Source organism: Sycon ciliatum, chromosome 8 (genome assembly GCF_964019385.1).
Source record: "Sycon ciliatum chromosome 8, ocSycCili1.1, whole genome shotgun sequence".
NCBI classification, from domain to species: Eukaryota; Metazoa; Porifera; class Calcarea; order Leucosolenida; family Sycettidae; genus Sycon; species Sycon ciliatum.
In genome coordinates this window covers 9384216-9408509 of record NC_088650.1, presented here as the reverse complement: position 1 = coordinate 9408509, position 24294 = coordinate 9384216, and the positions used below count along the sequence as shown (strand labels likewise).

The 24294-nt window shown below is 47.1% G+C and overlaps 2 protein-coding genes across 3 annotated transcripts in view; one reads left to right on the top strand and one right to left on the bottom strand.

Moving 5' to 3' along the window:
• Positions 1-1298: 1298 nt before the first annotated feature.
• LOC135823267 (uncharacterized) lies at positions 1299-12573 on the bottom strand. Of its 2 annotated transcripts, none has more exons than XM_065336120.1 (6): positions 12135-12573; positions 10059-10219; positions 9602-9739; positions 3142-3418; positions 2649-2776; positions 1299-2136 (listed from the first exon to the last, which is right to left on the bottom strand). In XM_065336120.1, exons 1-6 carry the CDS (start codon positions 12458-12460, stop codon positions 2018-2020), a joined length of 1149 nt encoding a protein of 382 aa, XP_065192192.1. In that variant the 5' UTR covers positions 12461-12573; the 3' UTR covers positions 1299-2017. The 2 variants fall into 2 exon arrangements, with proteins under 2 accessions (XP_065192192.1, XP_065192191.1); XM_065336119.1 differs by having other exon boundaries at positions 3142-3466; positions 12135-12569.
• Positions 12574-21500: 8927 nt separating this feature from the next.
• Positions 21501-24294, top strand: part of LOC135823534 (uncharacterized) — a 99510-nt gene continuing 96716 nt past the window's right edge. The window contains exon 1 of the mRNA XM_065336378.1: positions 21501-22393. Within this exon, the coding sequence (XP_065192450.1) occupies positions 21749-22393 (645 nt within the window). The 5' untranslated portion in view covers positions 21501-21748. The remainder of the gene's footprint in view (positions 22394-24294) is intronic.

The window sequence follows — 24294 nt, the reverse complement described above, 5'->3', positions numbered from 1 at the left end:
TGGCTCTAGACTTCCCCATAGTAGCCAACGAAGGGGTTAGCTCCAAGAAACAATTACTCCAAAACAATTACTCCAAAAGTAACTAGTTTCAACAGCAGAGCGATCAGCTGAGATCATGAGAGTCGAAATTTGAATTTTTTTGAATTTGCGCATGCGCAAAAGTTATCTTGGTTGCCATGGTGACAAAGATCGTGCGCGGCTGTCAGTCTGCAGCGCAGAGGAGTACCAGGAGTCGCTCCAGAAAATTTTAATGAAATCGCTCAAAGATTGACGGTAAAAATCGGAATAGTGTGCAAACCTAAATTTTGTAGAAATTTGCTGATATTTCAGTATTTCAAAAACAATTGTGCAGACTTTGCGCGGCTATATCTCCGGAAGGAAGCACCCGATTACGCTCAAATTTTCAGGATAAACCCTTTGGACCATACACAAGACGCTGCCAGTGAAAAAATACAGAAAATCGAAACTTTGTTTTTTGACCCTCTGAACCCAGACTGCCACCTTAACTTCCCCTTTAAATATTCCTGCATATTATTTCCACTCAGGGCCGGCTATTGACTGCTTATACTCGACTCCGTTTTAGGGATTTAACACATGATTTGGCTAGTCGTGAAAAATCGAGTATTGTCACTATTGACTTCATACTACCGGTAGGTCAATAGGAAATAAACCTAGGAAAAGAACCCGGCTTCACCTCGGTCTTTTACTCGGGGGGGGGGGGGGGGGGGTACTCGGCCGTTATTTCTCGTACTCAGGCAATAGTAGATACATTCGTTGTACAGTAAAACCTGGTGTAAGCGACCTCTGGGTTTAGCCACCACCTGCTCTTAACGCTTTTCCATGCACGCACAGTTCTACACAGACACTGTGGGATCTGGTTCTAAAGACCACCTGGCTTTCACCTCGGTCTTTTACTCGGGGGGGGGGGGGGGGGGTACTCGGCCGTTATTTCTCGTACTCAGGCAATAGTAGATACATTCGTTGTACAGTAAAACCTGGTGTAAGCGACCTCTGGGTTTAGCCACCACCTGCTCTTAACGCTTTTCCATGCACGCACAGTTCTACACAGACACTGTGGGATCTGGTTCTAAAGACCACCTGGCTTTCACGGCCGCTTTTGCTTGCACCGTGGGGTGGTCGCTTAAGCCAGGTTTTACTGTACTTATTAGCACCAGCCAAGAGCAGAAAGTCCGGACAGAATGGGATTGAATCTGATCAGCTAATTCTCAACCCTGGTGTACATGACTCCCGTGCAAATGTATTTGATTGCACAATGACTATGCACAGCGCTGTCCAACTCCAAGCAACAGGCGCAATTTTTGTAAAAAAAAATAAAGGAGTAAATGCTCCTGTCCATTCCCCTTGGGAACTCACGACGGCCGCTAGCACCCGGTAAATCCAGTGGCAGGGACTTACTGGTTAACTGCAGGGATAAAGACCCTATGATTTGAAAGCACCCCGACGAATATTACTACTATGGCTATGGCTTCTATGATTGACTACTGTAAATATACAAATTTTCGGCAGCTATTTAATTTCGGCTATATTCGGCACCTACCCAAAACGCCTAAATTAAAACGCCGATGAAATTTTTCACAGCATCTGTCGCACTATACCGTGCCCTCTACCCCACGCCGAAAATAAATCGCCGCCGAAATGTCAAAAATCGTGAAGTGCCGAAATTTTGCAGCGCCGAAATTTTGTATATTTACGGCATTGAATATTTTAAAGTGACTATGGTTAATGTGATCATGTGATCATGTGATCATGATTTCGGCAATTTGTGCGTAGGAAGATTCATTCAACGGTTGACAAAATGGATCCATGCCATCAACAGCCAGCCTTACACTACCAGACATAGAATAAGAGAGGAATTAGGTCATCTGTTCCATGCCCGGTACATGGCGAAATTGCACAGAGTATTTAGCAACACATAACACACACTTATAGTAGTGGCATAGTGGCGAACGGCAACAGATAAGCAGAGTATTGTGTTTTCATAACACAGGCCCGATATTCAGCACGGCCGTGGGTCGTTGAGGATAATTGGGAAGTCGCATTCCAGGTCAGTGGAAGTGCCTCCTGCGGCAGTGCGATCCCTGCAAGACTTGACAAGTGCTGAATAGTCGAATCTCTCTACAACACATGTACATACACATCGTACACACATTCGCACACATACATACTTGTACTTGGTCACTGCCAAAACTGGTTAAGTGGAGAGGGGAGAGAGACTCAAAAGGAATATCGGAAAGACGACTCAATTGGCTATTGAACCGCCCAACGTTCGACACCCCTGAAATCTCCAAACTCTGGGTGGACTTGAAAATGATCTTACTTATGGGCTCACCACACCTCAGTAAGTGGGTGAGGACAAGGTGCAGAAAAAGGATAGACAGCATCATGGTATCCGTCCCGGGATCCAACTGCATTTACCCTTGCCCCCAATGAAGGTAATACTTGCTACTAGTGTGGGTGGCTAAATCAGAGTGGATCTGATATTAGTTTCACTAGCTCCATGATTACACACCGAGTTAATCTAACCAGAAGGCAGGCAGGTGGCAGCACACCCTTCGAAACTGGTCCGAACACTGGATGATGTCCCGTCACAAAAATTATTATCACTGATCCATTCATTCAAATCTTACCCGGAAAGTAGGATTGCGTTGTGAACTCTCTGTAGCACATATTTCCCACCTTTGTGCCATGGACGAGAAAGTGCAGATGCTGTGGCCGGCCAGGGTACCTCCCTGGCTTCAGAGTGTCTAGCGTAAACCTGCAAGTGGACAAATTGATAGTCGGCAGGTTGGATGAGTCAGTGATTGATGCTTGATTTGAACAGAGAACAAGCAGTTATCTCACAGACAACTGCAAGCCGCATCGGAAGACAAGTCACATTAAGGATAGATGATGTTGCAGCGCTAGCCTTTATGTTTTCAATGACGATTTCCGGGCTCTAGGGGCATGAGATTACTTCAAGTACATGGTATACAATTGCCTTCTTTCTGTCACAACCAGGTCTGGAATCATGATCTTGATTCCTGCTCAGTTTCTCACAAATATTCCACCAAAATATCAAGGAAATCCTTATGGCCCTGAAGAGAGCTATGTAAGTATCTCAGAGTCACACAGAGTGCTTACATTCCTGAGCCGTTAGTGGGAAGAAGAGAGCGACAGTACGGAACGTATTGTCCCTGGCTGTTAGCGGACCATACATCGATATTAAATCCCGTGAGCGTGCGACACGATCGATCGGTCAGACGCACGTGGAGCTTGAGCTTCGTCGTGCTTGCGTGGTTGATATCCTCAGAGCACATCGGGTTGCGGTACGGCTGGTTGTCTATGTAGAACGGTCCAGGCGTGTCCCACTGGGTGGCACTTGGACGAGTGCATACTGGCTCTGTAGTCACCGGTTCCACTGGCATAGCGCGTGTGGGCATGGAACGTGAGAAAGTTGGGGCATGTTCTGCAAGGTTATACATAAAAAATAAAAATACAAAAGCAAAATTTAATTATCGTGTCCGTTCCCAGAGGGAACTCACGACGGCCGCTAACACCCGGTAAACCCTAGCGGCAGATGCAGCGCCTAATTGTGGGGATGAGAGGATAAGTCTCACAAGTGTCACACAACCGCTGGCACAAGTGCCGAGAAACCCCACTAGCCGCATCCATATTACATAATACATAATGTTTTTCACGGTTCGCGTCAGACTCGGCTAGAGGCCGGGTTTTCCGCGTCCGTAGGAACGCCACCACCCTTCAAGGATCAAGGCACGGATGCAGCTCCTAAAGCGGTGGGAGGTGAGTAGATCAGCTCACCAGCAAGTGGTCAAAGACCGAAAATCCCATTCACTGCATCCATGCTTTCCTCGTGCCATGCCATGAGTTCCCAACTAACTGTGGGTCGCAGCACGGCTGGAAAAAATCCTTCCACTTCCAACATAATTATTACACGCACATTACATATTACATGAGTTCCCATTCCCGTTTAGTTCCCGTTAGCCCCATCCCTCACACAAACAAGTCAACAAAGAGGCAGCTTTGGATTGAGGAGTGCTGGTTTCGAAACAACTGGTTTGAAGCTCAAAGTAGAGCTGGTGTTAGCTCAGAGCAGAGCTGCTGTTAGCTCAGAGCAGAGCTGCTGTTAGCTCAAAGTAGAGCTGCTGTTAGCTCAAAGTAGAGCTGCGGTTAGCTCAAAGTAGAGCTGCTGTTAGCTCAAAGTAGAGCTGCGGTTAGCTCAAAGTAGAGCTGCTGTTAGCTCAAAGTAGAGCTGCTGTTAGCTCAAAGTAGAGCTGCTGTTAGCTCAAAGTAGAGCTGCTGTTAGCTCAAGGTAGAGCTGCTGTTAGCTCAAAGTAGAGCTGCTGTTAGCTCAAAGTAGAGCTGCTGTTAGCTCAAAGTAGAGCTGCGGTTAGCTCAAAGTAGAGCTGCGGTTAGCTCAAAGTAGAGCTGCTGTTAGCTCAAAGTAGAGCTGCGGTTAGCTCAAAGTAGAGCTGCTGTTAGCTCAAAGTAGAGCTGCTGTTAGCTCAAAGTAGAGCTGCTGTTAGCTCAAAGTAGAGCTGCTGTTAGCTCAACGTAGAGCTGCAATGCTAAATGGATGTAATATAGCGCAAGGCAGAGCCGCAGCAAATAGCTAGATAACACCAGTTGTGAGAGTGGACCCGATTAGTGGGTACGATAATTATGATGGTGTGAATAAGTTGGATAGGGAGGGATGGTGGGAAAAGAAACACTGCTGAGGCACGATCCGTTGTCTGGAAGAGCACAACAGGGCAAGCAAGATTTGTTTTTCTTTTCCGCAAAATGGGCTGGTGCCATTTGTGATTACGCAGCAAAACAAAGCGCATGACGTCAGTCTTGAATGCAGTACAAAGCAATGCAGTGCAGTGTGTGCGCTAGTTCGGATTGTTGCTAACAAGTACTAGCACAGCTAGTACACCATTAGCCCCATCCCTCACACAAACAAGTCAACAAAGAGGCAGCTTTGGATTGAGGAGTGCTGGTTTCGAAACAACTGGTTTGAAGCTCAAAGTAGAGCTGGTGTTAGCTCAGAGCAGAGCTGCTGTTAGCTCAGAGCAGAGCTGCTGTTAGCTCAAAGTAGAGCTGCTGTTAGCTCAAAGTAGAGCTGCGGTTAGCTCAAAGTAGAGCTGCTGTTAGCTCAAAGTAGAGCTGCGGTTAGCTCAAAGTAGAGCTGCTGTTAGCTCAAAGTAGAGCTACTGTTAGCTCAAAGTAGAGCTGCTGTTAGCTCAAAGTAGAGCTGCTGTTAGCTCAAGGTAGAGCTGCTGTTAGCTCAAAGTAGAGCTGCTGTTAGCTCAAAGTAGAGCTGCTGTTAGCTCAAAGTAGAGCTGCGGTTAGCTCAAAGTAGAGCTGCGGTTAGCTCAAAGTAGAGCTGCTGTTAGCTCAAAGTAGAGCTGCGGTTAGCTCAAAGTAGAGCTGCTGTTAGCTCAAAGTAGAGCTGCTGTTAGCTCAAAGTAGAGCTGCTGTTAGCTCAAAGTAGAGCTGCTGTTAGCTCAACGTAGAGCTGCAATGCTAAATGGATGTAATATAGCGCAAGGCAGAGCCGCAGCAAATAGCTAGATAACACCAGTTGTGAGAGTGGACCCATGAAACCAGCACTCCGTTAGCTAAGCACTATTGACGCACAGCAAGGGTCAATTTATGTCAGCACAGGCAAGCATTGCGCAGCTAGAGTTCAATAGCTCATTACTCACCCGAGTTGGGGATCATGGCATCCACGGCACGGCAGCAAGCCGGGACGATAGCTGGTGCTTAGCGCTTGTTGTAGTCCGGATGTAGCATAGACACGCATCGCTCTTTCCACTGACCTGCCACTCGGAAGGAGTCGGGGCACTAGCCATAGCAGCGGTGGTGGCTGCACCAATGTAGACCGAATGCCCGGAGTAGTTCGACTGGGATGGTACACCGGCCGCAGCGACAAGAGACCATACTGTTACTGTGAATGACTGCCTGGTCAGCTGCTGTCTGTTCGAGAGTACGAACAAGAGTTGCTCTGGTCCCTCGCGACGAGTGACAAATGGGTAGCTAACAATGGCACGGACCGGGCAGTACGGCGGTACAGACGGGCCAATGTCACTAGTAACGCCTTTACCGAATGGGTCCGTCTTGGATGAAAGCAGGAAGAGTTGCAAGCGTCCGTCACCAGGGGAGCTAGTACAGCCCCGTGTGATGCCATTAGTGAATTCAGCACACCGAAGAAATCCAAAGAAGCAGCATGGCGGCTTGGTAGAGCAGCTTGTCATGGCCATTCAGGATACTACATTTCCGGCGTGCATCCGTCAGGTGTCGTAGGATTGGCATAGTTTATAGGAAGGCGAGGGGTGAGTACAGCCGTACCATGGCATCGCTGGATGCCCTTCAACACCCTCTCCAGAAGCCACGCATCTACTAAGGGGCCGGCAAACCCATTCTCAAGGTGGGCTTTATGCACCGCACTCGCATACACAGATACAGTTCAGGGCACGCTGATCATAGTTCACGCATGAATGTGTGTCCAGGAACGATGACTCGGGCAGCAAAAGTGAGCTTCCCCAGGAGGGACTCGAGTTGACGCTGGCCGATGCTGCGCTCGCTGATAGTAGCCATGAGTGGCGCACGGATCTCGGACAGCTTGTCCTCTGGTAGCCGCAGTCTAGGAAAATACCAAGGTCAATGATGGTGATGGCCCTCGAGCTGGGATGGAGCAAAGAGGAGTGCCGAGATACGTGAATGCCCGGAGGGGGGTGGTGAGTTGCTGGTTGGCTGCAGCCAAACCAGTGGGGATATCGAGAAAGTCATCGAGGTAATGAAGCCGGTGATCTATAGCAAACTCGTGCTGCATGATCCAGTTGACTGCTGTGGCTACTGAGTCAAAGACGGCTGGGCTGGAGCGGAGGCCGAAAGGCAGAAAGCGCTCGTAGTAGTAGGAGCCTTCCCAGCGAAGTCCTGACGGCGGACTGGGATCTGCCGGAATGCACTGCGTACATCGAGCTTGGACAAATACACAGGCTGTGGGCATGACATGATGATGTTGATCGCGTTGTCAATGCTCGCGTAGTGCAGAGAGAGCGGCTCGGCAGGAATGCTGTCGTTCGCGCCGGTGCCTTCCGGACTAGACAGATGGTGGATCATTCGCAGCTTGCCGTTCTTTTTGGGGATGGCACCAACACCAGAGCGGCGCATGAACTGAAATTGAGGTGACGGAAATGGGCCTGTGGTCTCGCTGCGGGCGCAGGAAGCAGCTAATTGCTCGGATATAAATGCCGAGTGAGTGAAAGCCAAGGGTAGATTATTAGAGAAAACCGAAATGTCGTGTTGGCCGGCAGATCCAAGAGTAAAGCCACGTCGCAGCCCATGGAGAACATACGCAACGCATTATTGATATGAGTGGTTACGTAACAGGCGGGCAAAGTGGTCAGCTAGCAGTGTGGTGTCTGCAGAGTGTATAGGAAAGAAGCTACGTACCGAGTCAAGCTATTCAGTAGCCATTCTGCTAGGAGCGGCGGGGTGGCCGATTGGCTCCGCGCTGCTGCTGGTTGCACATGATGCATGGGTGGTCCTTGCCACACTGGCTGCAGGTGTGGGAGAAGCGGCACGACGACGAAGAACAGCGACCTCCATTGAAGTTGCGGCAGATTTCTTGGCTGTCGCTGGTATGGTTGCGACCACTGGAGGTAAATGCTGCTGGCTTGGGGACGAAAAGGACACAAACCGCCCCTGGATGGGCCGTCTTACATTGAGCGCATTTTGGGTGTGCATGGCCTGTGACAGCTATCTGCAATAGGTTCACGTCGATGGTGTCCAACCTCTTCGTGCCTGGTTACTGGGCCACGAGCAGCCGCAGCTGGCGGTCGTACTCTAGCCACGCGCTTGGGAAGAACTGGCGGTTAGCAGTCAGGATCAACTGCTGGTACGCAATCAGTTCAGCAGTTCAGCAGTGCGGTGTAGGGCAGCAGCCGTGATAACAGACATGTATGTGGTCCATGCCTCGAGCCGGGTAGTTACATGTATAATTATCGTGAACCCGCAAGGCTTGCGACGCACCTGCTTCGCGTACGGTCATCCGACTCGTTATTCGGGCTGTGCACCAGCCGGAATGTTGGGCCGGAAGTGTGCAAGAATTTCAGGCAACCAACTTGAAAAATCTACGAACTCCCCTCGCAAGATACGTTCTTGCACGGCCTTGGGCGCAGCTGGTGCAGGTGGCTGATCGGGTGGGTTACAAGGGATTGGCCTGGCGTAGTGGCGGCAGCAGCCGCATTGCCTTGGCCTTGGGTGAGGAGCGGCACAATGCTCTCCGATAATAATAAAATGGCGGCCGACAAAGCCGACTACACCTCTTCACGTAGATCTACGGGAGCGCAGATCCCATGTTGAGCCCGCGTCACCTGAGCTGGCGGAGGAGGCATTGGTGCAAGTCGGGCTTCTGGGCTCGCGAGCCGTGTCCGCACTGTCATGTTGCTGGTTCTCCTGGCCGGAGCAGACCTCACTACCAAGGGCTAGTTGTGCCAGCAAACGGTCCTGTAAAATACTTTTACTAAGTTTCCTTTCGGATTCAAGCCGCGCTGAGAAGGCTCGCCGCGGGGGCTTGGCAAGGCATTGCCTTGACAGTGTCGACAGTTAGGTCAGACATACTGAAGAAATACAGTGTCGAGGTGACACTCGGGCTGGCAGCAAAGCTACGAAAGGAAAAGAAACACTGCTGAGGCACGATCCGTTGTCTGGAAGAGCACAACAGGGCAAGCAAGATTTGTTTTTCTTTTCCGCAAAATGGGCTGGTGCCATTTGTGATTACGCAGCAAAACAAAGCGCATGACGTCAGTCTTGAATGCAGTACAAAGCAATGCAGTGCAGTGTGTGCGCTAGTTCGGATTGTTGCTAACAAGTACTAGCACAGCTAGGACACCATTATGGCAACAAAGAATTGGATTGAGTTTTTTCTTTCTTCAGATTCTTGACATTTTGTTCATTTATTTATTATTATTATTATTATTATTTTTTGGGTATTGAGATTTTCTGTCATAATATTATTGTAAGCAAATTTGCTTTGCCCTTACATATTACATGACATAATAGAGTTGGAACAAAACTACCTAAGGAGATCTGGTACGTTACACCAGGATCTGTGAGGGATTGTTCTACTTTGTTGTCAGGTGGAACGATATGACATCTACATGTAGCTCCACTTGGAAACGAAGCGAAATTTCACCTACTGTATACACTCTACATATTGCTGTGCAGTGTTATCTTTTCGCTGACTATTGTTGCCTTTGCCTGACAGCCAGGCCTGAAGAACTGCAATAATGTCAAGAACCAATCTACATCTGGACCCAGACCGCTGCTTTAACCAGCGTTATTCATTTAGCAGGTGTTTGTTGGATACCAGCTGGTGTTGTATTCATGAGCTATACTCCTATAGCACAATCATGTACATCCAAACACACGGACTCACGTGCACTCACACGCAGACACACATGTGCACACAACCACGTCCATCGACACGCATTTCAAATTCCACTCGATCATACATTCAGTATTGCATGGCAAATACACTACACACCCGTCCACATGCACTGCATGGTAATATCTTTCTTCATGCCATGCTTACCGCACAATACTTGCGGCACAGTGATTCGTGCTGTGCACTGCCGAAGTCCAGCAATGCGGCTGCAGGTGAGGATCTGTTTCGGCTTGTCGGCATGGCACTGATCGTTCGGGCACGGGTCGGAGTGACGAGTTTTGTCCTCTGAAGTTAACGAATAATGTCACAAAACAGATAGAACCTGAAGACGGTTTTAAAAAGAAAACTCCACCGCCTGCTCTCCTGTACTTACAGTTGTGCCTTTGGAAGGTGGGACGGATAAAAATGTTACAGTACACGATGATTACGTTGAAGTCTAAAGAGAGAGGGGGGGGGGGGTGTTTGAAACGGCCGTTGGTGATGGCATAATTATAGGTATTCCCTGTCAAAGTAGGTGGGTGAGAAACAGACAGATGGAATCGACTTTTAAACTCTTCAAGCCGAAAGAATTGCACAACCCTAGCTTTACATTAGCTGTACTTACTGCGAAAATAAAACTGGGTAAAGTATGGCTCGTCCTCCTCAAGTCCTGCGTACGCACAGCCAGCTGGTGCTCTGACTTCCAGCTGAAACAGACGCGGGCGTTTGGACCCGGGGTGCTTAATGTCGTGGTAGCGACCAGGTGTGACGGTCATAACGCTGCCACTGAAGAAGGTTTACACAACAGAAGGTCAAAGTATAATTACCGTAGTTAATTGTACTTTTCCTATTCGTACTTTGAGTTATTGTAATGACAGTAAAACCTGTGACTAACGACCACCCCTGGGGCCCAGAAAAGCGGCCTTTAGTGGCAGGTGGTGCTTAGTTTGAGGTTTGCACCTCACAACCATAATGAATGTGAGGCCGTCCGTGTCTGGCGAAGTGGTCTGTAGTACCAGGCTGGTCGCTACAAACATAGCTACACAATCTAACGATGTATGTACTCACTAATCTAGATTTTCGTGTCCAGCTCATGAGTGAAACAGAACCAAAGGCGAACATGGAACGAAGATTTTAAAAAGTAACTGTGAAATAAATAGTCAACGAGAAGACAATAGTCGTAAGTGGCAATAAATAAGAACAATTGTGTACTCATAACAACAGCAAAACATGAAGAAAGTTTAATTCCATAACGTTTTCTCGTGACTTCCATCAGTGGAACGCCGTCACATAAAAAATTAATGTAATAGCTAAACCATACACTTATAAAGATATTATGGTTTCAGGTAAAATAGGGATATAGCAGCCAGCAAGTACAAAAAGCGAAGATTACACCTTTCCTGTGTGCGAATATAGTGTATGTGTTCATCCACACAGTATCACATTCATCTGCCACTACCTTTCTCTCATACACTATATTCACACACTGGAAAGTTGTAAACTTTGCTTTTTGAGTTTTTGTACTTGCTGGCTGCTGTATTCCTATTTTACCTGAAATCATATTAGCTAAACGTTATGGAACTTAACTTCATTTCATTTTGTTTGCTGTTGTTATGAGAGCACAATTGATTTTACGGCAGATTTTCTTTTGGGCTCAAGCATATCGGCATGAGCCAGCAGATTTTTCGAATGGGCACTTCAGGTATGCATCGTGAGTCGCTACATGTAGTGCAAGTGCAGCGCTGTGCCGCGAGTCCACGACTGTGCCACAGCATCTCAACTGATGATGGAATCGCACACCCCCTATAATTATAGTGTGTACCATACCAGTCACAAAATAATCTAAAAAAAAAACAGAGTGCAAAATGAAAGGTGAATCCAGGGTACTTTTTTACCGGGTACCTGTAGTACCCAATGCCTGTAGTATTCAAGGAAGCGCAAGACCCATTTTTTTGTGAATGGACAGTATGTTTCTGTCATGTACATGTACATACATGTAAATATCATACTGGAAGTACTGGAGCTCACAGCTAGAACCTCAAGTGTGTTTCACGGGTCTTTCTTTTTGGGCTCTCCTCCACATTTACCTTGCTGGCATGATGTAAAACAATCCAGAAATTTCCCAAAATAATGACTTCATTGAACATGGGTCTACAGCTGTGTGTGGGTAAGGTATTTCATGTACATACAAATGTTTACTACCCAATACAGGTGGAATCCTGATAATTCGAATATTTAATTCGAACATACCGCTTAATTAATCAGAAGTTTTTCCAGGACCAATTTCTATCAATACGATTCCCACATTAAATTTTCTGATAATTCAAACCTCGAACTGGACATGTCCAGGTAATTAGAAGTGCCACAGATTCCACTTACATAGAAAATGTGTGGAATTTGTGATGATAATTCGAAGTTAGCAAAGTGTAATTCGAAGTTCACTGTACACTGTACTGGTCAGTTCAGTTTGCATGAGCAGGCTGTGCCGGTCACTTCAGTGTCCGTAAAATTTGTGTCTAAGGTCCATAGCGCAACTCTGCGTGACCATGAGAGCATTTTGACATACATTATTGAGTTGTGGGTTCATGTTTGGATAATTAGAATGTCCAGATAATTAGAAGTTTTTCCTGGCATTTTGAGGTTCGAACTATCAGGATTTCACCTGTACTGCAATAGTTAGCAGGCCACCACTTCTCCTTACCTTCCATAAGACAATGTTGATATTTCTCCCCCGCAGTCGGCAAGCTCATTGCCATGGGAGTCAGCTTGGCTGAGGAATATCCGGGCGTTTGCCACTGGTTCACACGACGCGCTTTGGACGTTGATGTTGAGCCTCATTCGACGCGACTCTCGGCGAGGATCACTGCCGCAGGCCTGGCCATTGGTGATTTCAGGTCGCGCCGAGTCCTCTATGTGCGGAGCTGTGCGGCGTGGAGACTTCACAAGACGTGAGACTTCGCACTGATCCTGTGTCAGGGCAAGCGGCAACAATGCCAGGAAGAGCGACGAAATCCCAATCCACACCATTTTCGTGCACTCTACAAAAACCTACTTTGAAAGAGGAGACACGACTTCTATGTTGTAGAAATCCGTGGATCATGGACTGATGGAGTCCCTGGCCGGCCAAGTGATGATTGGACATAATGTGAACCAGTGAATCCCTGATGAGTGATGTGAACCAGCGCGCTGATGCTGTGTTTCGTTTTTCTGTCACTGAAACACGAGAGTCTGTCTGTCAACCGCGAGTCTGAGAGTCTCCGACCAGCGACCCCGTGCGACCTCTGTGACACTGACAGGACAGAAAATGTATAGATGGTACATGCTACTCCTTGTTAGTGTCTAGGGATTAGCTGTTGGAACTCCGCAACAGCAACGCTTCTCCGCCATACTCCAACTAACGGCTTCATGCTGACGAAGCCCACGCACGACTGGCAGGTCCTGCCCGCAAACATCTGATTGCTGTCACGACTAACGTAGTAACGACAGGTGACATGGATAGTGACAAATCACAAGGCAGTGATCAACGTTGCCAGAGCAGGCAAATGAAAAGACTTGGTGGAACGACGCCTGTCTATCCCAAACGCAGTGATAAAACTGCTTTCCGGGGAATCCCACCACAATTATTGAAATAAGCAAGTTGAAGATATGCCGGCAGAGTACTGATCCACTGACGGTTGTGATGTTCCTGTAGCTTAGCTACATTCGAATGGATGGTCTTATATTGAGCAGAATGACGTGCTGTCATGTAGATCAACGAAGACGAGAATCTTGGTTTGAATTATTTGTCTTCGTTTCAAGTTGAGGATTGCTTTGAAACCCCTCACACTAAAACAAAGCAAAGCAAAGCAAACATCTCCCGTAGTGGTTACTTGTACTAAGTTGTAGTAGTAGTTGCTACAATATCCGCTCAATGTGCCCTTTTTTGCTGTAGTCTTATTCATCGATCTATCTTTGTTGTAACAAAGCTTCTTATCTCTCTCTCTTGTGTAGTCTTATTCATGAAGATGGGTCTACAAGGGGCAAGAAAACAATGTGGGTGACTCATTTCGATGTCCACATCACTTGTTTCTATAATTGAAACGCTTCTTTGCATTTCCATCATGCATGCTCAGTCCCATACATGTAGTCCAGTAAGGCTGCATCAAAGAGGAGCTAGGAGGGAAACAGAATTATATCATGCAAGCAATCTCTACTACCGGTACTGTCCTGTCGGGTCCTGAAGAACTGCGACTGTCCCAGTTCTTCAGGGCTCTTTAGAAATACAAATAAGAAATACAAAGGGTTAAAACGAGTCATTCGGTTTGCGATTCGGTTGGAAACCCCCCTAGAGGTGACCCTGCGTAGACCTACGTGCCTGCGGACAGGGAGGTCAGCCTCGTAGCCTGGGCCGGGTACGGCAACGACAAGCTGGCTATGTGCAACTGTTTTAAAATCGCTTCGCTACCTCCAGGTATCCACTACATAATGGTCACAGGGAATTGGGTGAGGTTCATATACCAATCAAAGCAACGACAACGACAACAACGATGAGTAATGAGAAACATACAGTGTCATGTAAATCACCAGTGGCAGAATAGCTTACCAGAGTGTTCGCAGTCGAGATTGCCGCTATCCACACTGGAACGCTCTATGCATGTCCAGGCATCAATATGCTGATATGATAGGCGACAAATAGCACGTTCACAACATAGTACGAATAACATCAGGTGCCGGCCAGTACGTGCAGTGTTTGCGTGCAGTGGAGATTTTGAGGCCACTGTTTCCGCTCTATCAGCGTTATCGCAGTGTCAAAGTCTTGTCTGAACCTTTTAATATCCAGCTAACCTGCCAATTTTGTCACAGTAAATTCCACACATCTCAGTCTCCCAAATAATTCCACAGCATTTTTCTTTCGTTCACGACGCTTCCGAGCAGGAACGGCCTCTGCATCTGCTATGGTGCAATGCGGCAAACTACACACATCAAACATCACTGCTCAATATTGAACTGAGTGCGTCGGAAGCCCTTGTGGAGATGGCCACGAGACACGTGCGACTTTCAGAAGAGAAACCGAAGGGAATTCTGATGCAATACCGGTATCTGCAACCATGTCCACTCTCCGTGGAGCTGGTCAAGGGTACACAGGGCCTTCTCGTGTTTCTTCAAGTTCTTGATCGCAATTGAGGCAAAGTCTTGCGTAGCACCGCATAATATGGCACACTGACTGGCGTGCCAAATATAATGGCGCGTTTGGCAAGTATCCTCCCGACTTCATTGAGAAGGTGACGAGTGAACTATGCCAGCGGCGCCAACGTGTAACGCCTCGTATTGGTAGCATCCAAGTTCGAGAACTGCAGAGAGATTTCGGAAAGAGTCCCCCCCCCCCCCCCCGAAGACACATCTTCACTAGGACTTGCTTGTCGCTTGCCAGGGCCACATCAGGCCTGGTAGCGTTGTCCTAGACTTTGGATGGAGGTATCCTCTGAGAGCTGGGCAACATGGCTAATTTCACGTGAAGCCTAGAAGACAAAGATGATTCCAGTGCGCTTTCCGTGTTTCCACTCAGAACAAGTGGCCGGTAGATGCTCAAGTAGAGCTATGAGATAGTGTCAGACACGCCCAGTTCCATGATGTGCCCTGGGTACAAGCAGCCTTTCCTAACCATTATCGAACTGAGACGCAGTGACTGCATAACTGAACCGCTGACACCGGAGTGTTACTTAGTCTCAATATGCATAATACTGTAGCAACGCCCGCTATTTTGTGTAGTGTGAGCACTCTTGCGCTGGAGCGACGAGCTATCGATAAATTTCTTTTAAAATGTCTGTGATGCCTCCTTTGCACCATGGCCGGTAGCTCGGCTTACTTTAAAAGCTCGTAGCTGTACTGATGAGGCCTTTATGGCCGAAACAGCTTGCTGTCTACAGCATTGGGTACTGTAGCTACATGTATTATCATTATTATTTGCCTCTCCGCGTTTGCATCAGGGTGTGGCACTACAAAATCAAAAAATCTACATAATACACGTCCACCCCTAGCATTCGCTCAGGCCGCTCAACAAGCCAGAAGACAGTAAGGACAAGAGAAAGCAAGGGAAAGGACGCAGAGCAGCGGGGTCGAAAGAAGGAAAGTAAACAGGAGGCAAAGGATTTGGAAGAAATATATCAGATTGTCCATTCCGTTCACTTCATACATCATGTCATGTTCCATGTGGGCAAATCCGGGCATTCCTCTGCAGGCTCAGGTGCGGAATAGCCGCCGCCACGCTGCTCTGTCCTGTGCCAGGTCCCTGATATGTGATAGATTTTCATCTGTCTGCAGCTTCATTCCCTTTGATGCGAGGTCAGTTGTCAGTGTTGGTGGGAGTGTGGAAGGCGGCCGGCCACGGAATTTTTCTCGTCCTTTGTTTGTCGGAAGTAGGATGTCATGGCCATTTGTGCTGGGAGCTACATGTAGGAACATACAAAAAGAATAGAATGGGATACGGAGCTTGGGTTGGCTGTGACTCAGAGTCTCACGCCTGTGGCGATCATCAGACAGCAATGATTACAAAAACTGAATGAATGTTCTTGATATAGTGTGGTAAGGTGCTAGTCAGAGAATTTAAGCGGAAATAAGGTCAAGCGGTGATTCTATGCATGCACTTGCAAGATCAGCGCCAGACATCAGGTGTGATCCTGGTTTATGTAACTGGAGGCGTGAAGTTAGATAGAGGACATATATTTACTCAATCTGCGGACAGAACTGTTTCGTCCTTTGTGGACTCATCAGCGCAGCACAGAGAAAAATAATGAGCAGAGGCCGAACTAACACTTGATAGCAATTAAAAATAAATTTCCAAAGCCAGATTTAAACCAGGCCGAACGTACCTTGCCAGAGTGCTCAAATTGACAAGTCAGTGAGCTCTGCATAACGCAAACAGCAAAGGTAATACCCCACATGAGAGTGCTCAACTACTACAAGAGCAGGAGCGAAATATTTTTATGACAATACAACAGGGAAGTAGCAGAGGTTCGTCTGAACAATGCATTTTCACTGAGACATTCAACGACCTGACAACTTCAATGAAGCTCCAACACATCTAAGAAGCGTAAACCAGCACCTTTCCAACTTGAAAGTCTCAGTAACGGAGATTTTCTCTTCGAGCAAATTTCACGGTTCGCTCGAGACTCAGCAAGACTGAGTTTTCAGCGTCCGTAGGAACGCCATCACCCTGCAAAGATCTAAGGCGCAGATGCAGCTCCTAAAGCGGTGGGAAGTGAGTAGATCAGCCCACCATCAAAGTGGTCAAAGACCCAAAATCCCATTCGCTGCATCCATGTTTCCCCCGTGCCAGGCCACCAGTTCCCAATTAACTGTGGGTCGCAGCACTGCTGGAAACATCCTTCCTCTTAAAATTACCAGCATGACTTGAACCTGGTACCCTCTGTTTCTCAATCATGGTCTTAGACCATTCCACGATGCCTGCCTGCTCTTTTAAAAATGTTGTACAGGTTGTACAGGTTAGGTTCATTGGGACAGATTAGAACGGCCCTAAAACAACAATTGCCTTCGTACGTACCGAGAAGATCACTGAAGAAATTATCTACATTGTACATGATTATTATGCTCTGTCGGCAAAGGCAGACGCAATTAAAAGTGTGAAGATGGTGCTTTGCGCTGTTTGCCTTTGCTCGCCATTTTTTGTAGCACTCTGCTTTGTATGACTATGAGTCTTGTAGTTGTACTGAACTGGCACTTTGCATGCGCTGATGAGGTGGACAAAATTATCATGTACATGTACTTGTACATGTACATGAAGGTATGGGCAGGGTCTACGTGTGCGCGCACACGCGTACTTCAAAGTATACACATATATACACACATACGCACAAAACAAGGTCTATGGTGGACATTGGACACAGTGTGTGTTGTGAGTAGTGAATGTTACCAGCAGTTCCGTTCCCGGGTGAGGAAAAGCAGGGAGTCGGATGATTCTCTGGTGAGACTCTATCCAGCACAAGACTAATATAGTGGGTCACCTGATTAGTACATGGAAGCGCGATATGTGTTTGTAGCCGTCGGACACTTCTGTTGTTCCGACACGTTCACTGTACAGCTGTAAGGTGGTGAGTGTCGTAATTCCGCAACTAGGCGGAGCTCAACACAGGCATGCGGAAATAGTCTTAAAGAATCTGTGTGAGCAGTGCGTTCGATTGGTGAGACGTATTTGTACTGTGTTTGCTCCGTGATCCTGTAACAGAGCAGACCAAATAGTAAAACGGTTAAGGGCGATGTGTCCAACGGTGTAGCATCCCGCTGTGGCTGGTACCTTGACGATAACATGGTGGGCGTTCTCCATAAGTCCCGAACTTCAAACTGAACGGATTTGAATGGCAAGGCCAAAATTATATGGCGGTAGACGCCACGAGAGGAATAAGTAAAATAGTGAAAGGAGCAAAGGGAACAGGGTACATACTTATTGTGAGTTTGTTTGGACGAGTACTTGTAGATAGACCATCTTCGAACAGCTAGCGGCATTACCAGAGATTCGGTTACTGACCGACGGGATCGCAATGAGATCAAATGAACAACAAATCATTTTGAAATCAGTTCAAAGAATTTAATAAAAAAAGTTAAAGTGTTCGAGTTGCGCTCAACATAGCGATGGGGCTTCGCACAAAGACAGGTACCGTTGACGTAAAGAAGAAGGGAAGAATAGCCAAGTCGAGGCGAGGGAGTGTAGCACTCGAACGAGGAAATAGGTAATTGAACCATGGACCTGTCCAGAAGGTCTTGAAATATCATTCACGTTCTAAAACAAGGCAGGGCCTAAGGATCCTCACAGGCTCGCTATGGCGGTGGCAGCACCGGATTTTGTCGATGCGGAAGTGCTGGTCAAGAACGCATTAGAGGTTTTCTGAAGATTAGATCCAGCTGTATACATGAGCCAGAATAAACATCCCAGATATCCAAAAATGTCGCCATGACCAGTCAGGGAATATACGAGCAGTCACTGGAGACATATTTCAAGCAGAATATTTGCGGGAAGCAGAGCTCTAGACCAATATAGGGACAATATACCGACAGTCGCTTTGAACAATGTCATGTTCTGAACTACTGCGCGTCCCCGCGGGATAACAGCATGAAGAGACTCTTTGCACGGAGCGCAACAATGCATATCCGACCTGTCTTACGGTATGTTTCCGCCACCAACAACTCATTATACTAGTTTAATGTTAGCACATTGGACTTGGATATACAGCCATAGGCTAGAGAAGAGACACTGGCAGCATGTTCACATTTGTGTGTAGACAGGTTCTGTATTCGTGCTCCAAGGGGTACGTTGCTGCAGGACACCGCTACTCAAACATCACAGAAACAGATTGACCACCCAGCTCCTCATTCTTGCACGAACTATTTGCAGCTTTTATTTTTACGAATGACACAATCGCTACGATCAGAGAGAGAGAGAGACATAGAGAGAGAGAGAGAGAGAGAGAGAGAGAGAGAGAGAGAGAGAGAGAGAGAGAGAGAGAGAGAGAGAAAGAGGGAGAAAGGAAAAACACAAAGAAAAAGAAGAGAATACCTCTTTGGACATCAAACACAGCGCTCAGTCTAGGTCTAATGCAATGCTATGAAAACCAACCCTATAGACATCACAAGAGATAGGTGGGGGGGGGGGGGGTGAGCCACAGTGCCAGATGCTGGAGTGTCTTCTGCCCACCATTACCTGACAATATTTTGTAGTCAGGTAATCGTATACTAGTACCATACAGACACCATACCCTAGTGCAACATTTGCACGGCAGTTTAATTATATTTGCAGCACAGGATATTCTGCTGGGCCTATGCAATACAAGATAAACACACACCCTTTCATTAGGTATTATATGCAGGTATGCTACTCACGAATGAATACATTATTGGTGTGCCTGTAATGAGCAAGCAGATTACATTAGCCATAACCTCGTGGGAGGAACACCAAACCACCCAGTGCCGACATCATAGGCTAAAGGTGGAGGACTTTTCTCATAGTGACTAGCCACAAGATTAACTGGACTTTTATTCATCTGCAACAATGATACTATAACAACTACCACATGTATACACATGTATGGTTCAATTCTATCGGGGTAAAGATAAACCTGACAAAATGGCGCTATATAAACGACTGTCCATACACCCAAACACGCTCTCTAAGGTGCAAAGCTATTATCTGACATACAGCTCACTGCTCTCCTTCTCACCAACACCAACAACAACTATACCACTGCCACCACCAACACCAAAATCACCGCCACTACACCACCATCACCACTGCCACCACCACCAACAACAGAATCACCGCCACTACACCACCGTCGTCAACAACACCACTTGACCGTCACCGCCACCACCAGACATCATCCAAGAAGAAGACACACCTGATGAGTTCAGTGGAGACGAGCATACAATGCACGTTTAACGCGTCTCAGCTGTGCCATCTTCTATTCTCCAGGCGCTACCTAATGTACAAATTGTCAGATGCCATTGGGCATGATGGACCGTGCATTGACTAGGCGCCACACGCAAACCAATGGTAGTATATATGTACATGTAGACGTATGGCTCAAGTTTGTCACTGAAAGAGAACAGTAAAGATATAAAGGGTACATAGTCAAACTACACTAGTAAAGTGCACGAGGGCCTGATGCGCAACAGAATGAATGACAGAATGTCTTCCTTACTCTTCATTGCCAGTGTATCGCTTACCTTGCATCGCTCATTGGTGATCCGGTCAAGAAGCAACCTTTCTACCGACAACTAAGTCAGGACACCAGCCAACCCGGATCCACCCTCGGTCATATTCAATAATTATGTAATCTAGACTTGAGAGCGCCACCACTTTGGCTTCCCACAGCATAGATCATGATTCATCTCTTCCTTATTGAAGTAACTTCACCTGCTTTCCTAGCCTATCCTCCAAAATTGCAAAGAGACTATTTGCGTTGGAGATGGATTAGACTCTCCATGCCGTGCACAATTGTCGTAGAAAAGGAGGAAATGACAAAGACAACAGACTGGCAAGACATTGACTGCAGCATACAGCTGCAATGCGAGGCAGCGATACGCGGTGGCGATGGGGTGCTGCAGGCTGCACCGACCCTCGGCATCGGCACCTCCTTCATGCCTCCGAATATCGAAAGAAGAAAGGTGGAGAGAGAAATCAAGAGAGATTAAAATGCTACAGGCATGACACTGGTGGGCTCAAAGAGAGGAATCTAGTCTTCGGAATTTAACAATCAAGGATGAGAAGGCTAATAGGTCTTTAGGGATACTATCGAAGACCCTCATGGTCATGAACACCATGTATCATGAGGAGCGGAGTGAGGAATTCTAGGTATGCGGCTTAGAGCGCGCCCGGGAGTCACACAGTTATGTTATTCTTGAAGGCATGATCATTGGAAGAACACAGACTGGGCTTGTATTCTGAGAGTACGTGTTTCCAGAATAACTAAAAGGGTGCCGATCGGTACTGATCCGTACTGCTGTTGTCATGTCATCCGAACAAGAAGCCGACGGATGATGGCAAACAACACTAAGTCGATGGGCATGGCGTGCTGGATAGCGAGTGTGACTTTTGACTGGTCTAGTGTGCTCAGTCATGCACTCGGATAGGCGCTAGCCTAAGCTTCACTGTCATGAATATAGCCTGGGCGTGTATAATGCTTAGAACTGAGGACTACTTCAAGGAGCTTGAAGTGTAAGCAGGTGCCCTTACCGGATCGTATCTCCACACTTTCCACTTTGGTTTCGATGATACGCACACATAGTACTGCTAGCGCAATGGCTGAATCATGGACTGCAACAACTAGCTGTCACATTTTGGCCACGCTCCCTGCTCATGATTGCATCAGGCATCGCGTGCTATCTATGTTCCCAGGGAACAGACGAAGCGTTAGCATGGTTTTGGTTGGTGTAAGCTACTCGCACTAGTTCTATACAGTCTGGGATCTTCACCATACACGGTCAGTGTAGATCTACAAAACATGGTCAAGAGATGCTACATATATGAGTATGTACTAGTAGTATGCCATTATGCATTGTACTCCGGGTGGGGGGATATTTCCCAGATTCTCTTGCCAGTCTTGGTACCAAGCGCACTGCCTCACATTCTGTGTTTTTCGTACAGGTACAGGTAGTGTTCCTTCAATGTGTCTGGAAAGAGGAGGACTCCACTGCATGACAGGCTTCCTCCTGTGATACCTTGTATTGCGTGGAGTAGAACAAGATTTTCTTGTCTCTTGGCGAGCTGTCACTGGCGAGGATTTTGTCGCCACGACGGAGGTGTGTCATGGATGCTATAGAGGACGCATGGATCTGTCTGAGGAGATGACGAAGGCAGAACGCCATCGTATGGTCAATACTAATTACGGCCCAGGCGTAGGGCCGGCTCGCCGCTTTGCCAAAGTCCTATGGTGGATTTTCTGCTCTTTGATTTCGCTATGGCGACTCGGAGCGGCGACTGCAAGTCAACTTGCAATGGAAGATGTCAAGTACGAGCAGACGATGTCCAGTGGATACTCAGTGTCGTCTGTGTGCAAAAATGGAAGTATTGTCTGCACGCTGCACGATAGTAACGAGACGGCATGCTGGAAATGCGATGCTTCCACATTCAGCCCTCGTCACCTGTTTCCGCTGGTCGGAAGCCAGGATGCTCTGGGCGGAGTGTGGCTGTCTCATCCGGGAAATGACAGTGCCATGCTGCAAAGACGGATCACAGCAAGAACGCATTCACTTCGCAGCAGTATATTATTCTACCATATACCACCGATGAGTGCCACTATGTTCTACTCAAATGACTATGGGCGAACATGGTACACGGATGGTGTGAGTGAAGCATCTACATCCATTTCGGCAGGGAATGACACGTTTGTTGCCATTCCCGGAGCCTGGATCGATCATAACGAAACATTCACTCTCCAACACAAGCCGTTCAGAATATCACCGACCCGAAAGGTTTGTCTCTGCTGCTTGTAACATGTTAGCTCGGGGTTAGTGAGTTGTTCCGTGGTGATATGGTCTTAGTTCTGGGGTTCATCCCAGGGGGATTTGCTGTTGTTCACTTTCCCCTGGCTTGAAGGGAGGAAATTGGGACTGGAATGACCTTCTAATATTGCTCCTGTGTCACCAACAACTAAAGACTTCGGATGGTGAGCCAATTTAATTATGGTAAAAAAGGAGAAGGACAAAATGTTACGAGTAATGACTAACTGTCCACCAACGTAACCAGATCATAATACAGTCAGGTTTGTGCCATTTTATCGCACTCGCTGACTGCATAATTATGATCTGGTTACGTTGGTGGACGGTTGGTCATAACACGTAACATTTTGTCCTTCTCCTTTTTACAACAACTAAAGAAGAGGAAAACGTTCATAAGAAGCTACATGTACATTCATTAGTTTGAGGGAAAGCTGCAAAACTGTTAACGGGAAAAGTCTGAAAACAATTGACTGTCACCACTAGGACTCGAACTTGGGGCCCTTGGATATGGCCAGCGATGCTCTACAACTAAGCTATGGTGTCTGCGTCATCCAAGCAGCGACCGTTCACAATTATTATTTTCTTCAGACTTTGACATATATACATGTACAAATCTTCACTCGCATTACGCATTGCTCGCTATCTTTCGTAGCTTGAGCACTCTGGCGATAGAGCAACGAGTTGTCTTAATGTCTGTGGTGCCACCTTTGCACCATGGCTGGCAACTCGGCTTGTACGGATGAGGCCTTCATGGCCGAAACAGCTTGCTGCCTACAGCATTGGGTACAAATCTTCACTATGTACTCGTATTACACTCCCGGTATTATGAGCAAGGCACTATTCGCTGATAAGCCATCCTCAATGGAACTAAGCGAAAATCTAATCCTTCCTTGATGACATCGCATCATGATGATGCGGGTGATGTCACAGAATCGACATAATGACCATCTCCCGGTGTACATTGTGGCTAGATTACTAATAGCGGTGTCTGTGTGAACTGGCGCATCTTATCAGTAGTGTGATGATGGTTACAGAAGCGGAAAGAGACAGCCAGGGAAGGTTGGGAGAAGCAGTCCTTATCGACAAGCTGTTAAGAGCTACTTGGCAAAATTCAGATTTCCAGTCAAATATCTCTGTCCCCCTTGAGTGGCCTTGTCACAGTTCTCCTAAATGCCACACGTCAGGACGATGAGTTCCCTTTACGTTCAAGTAAGAGCAGTATGCATTGCCTGTCACCTAAGCGGACGGTATGTCCGTAGTACTGGTAGTGGTAATGTAGAACGGCCAAGGGTCCTGCGCTTAATTTTCATGCGCCACCTGTACCTCGTTCATGTAATATTGCAAGGGACGGCTCTAACCATCGTTTACCTTGCGCACCCACAGATCCAGAAGACATGAGGTACACTCTAGGCTGAACGATGAGCTGGATCTTCGGAGGTCACTGGATATCCCATACGAGGCCATATCCCAATGGAAAGGCGATACATAGAAACTACAAAGAAAGAAAATTTTCAAAATTGGCCAATAACATTTGACTTTAAAGTCAAAAAAACATGCAGGCGTGGTCTGTGTGCTTCTTCGCCGCTGGTAATGCCTATCAGGTGACACCCACTTCTGGGTGAGATTGTCTGCAAACTGAAGTCACCAACGTCGAGAACGTAGAACTACATCAGTTTTACTCGGATACTGAGCCAATAAGAAATGTGTTTTTCTTCTATATTTACCTGTGAAACAATGCCTCCTCTGGAATTGTGCTTGCGATGATACCTTTATAGAATCATGTAGGGTGCAACGATAATATCTATGACTGGGAATATAGCGATGACGAGTAGATCAGAAAAACCGCTTTAGGAGCTGCATCCACGCCTTGATCC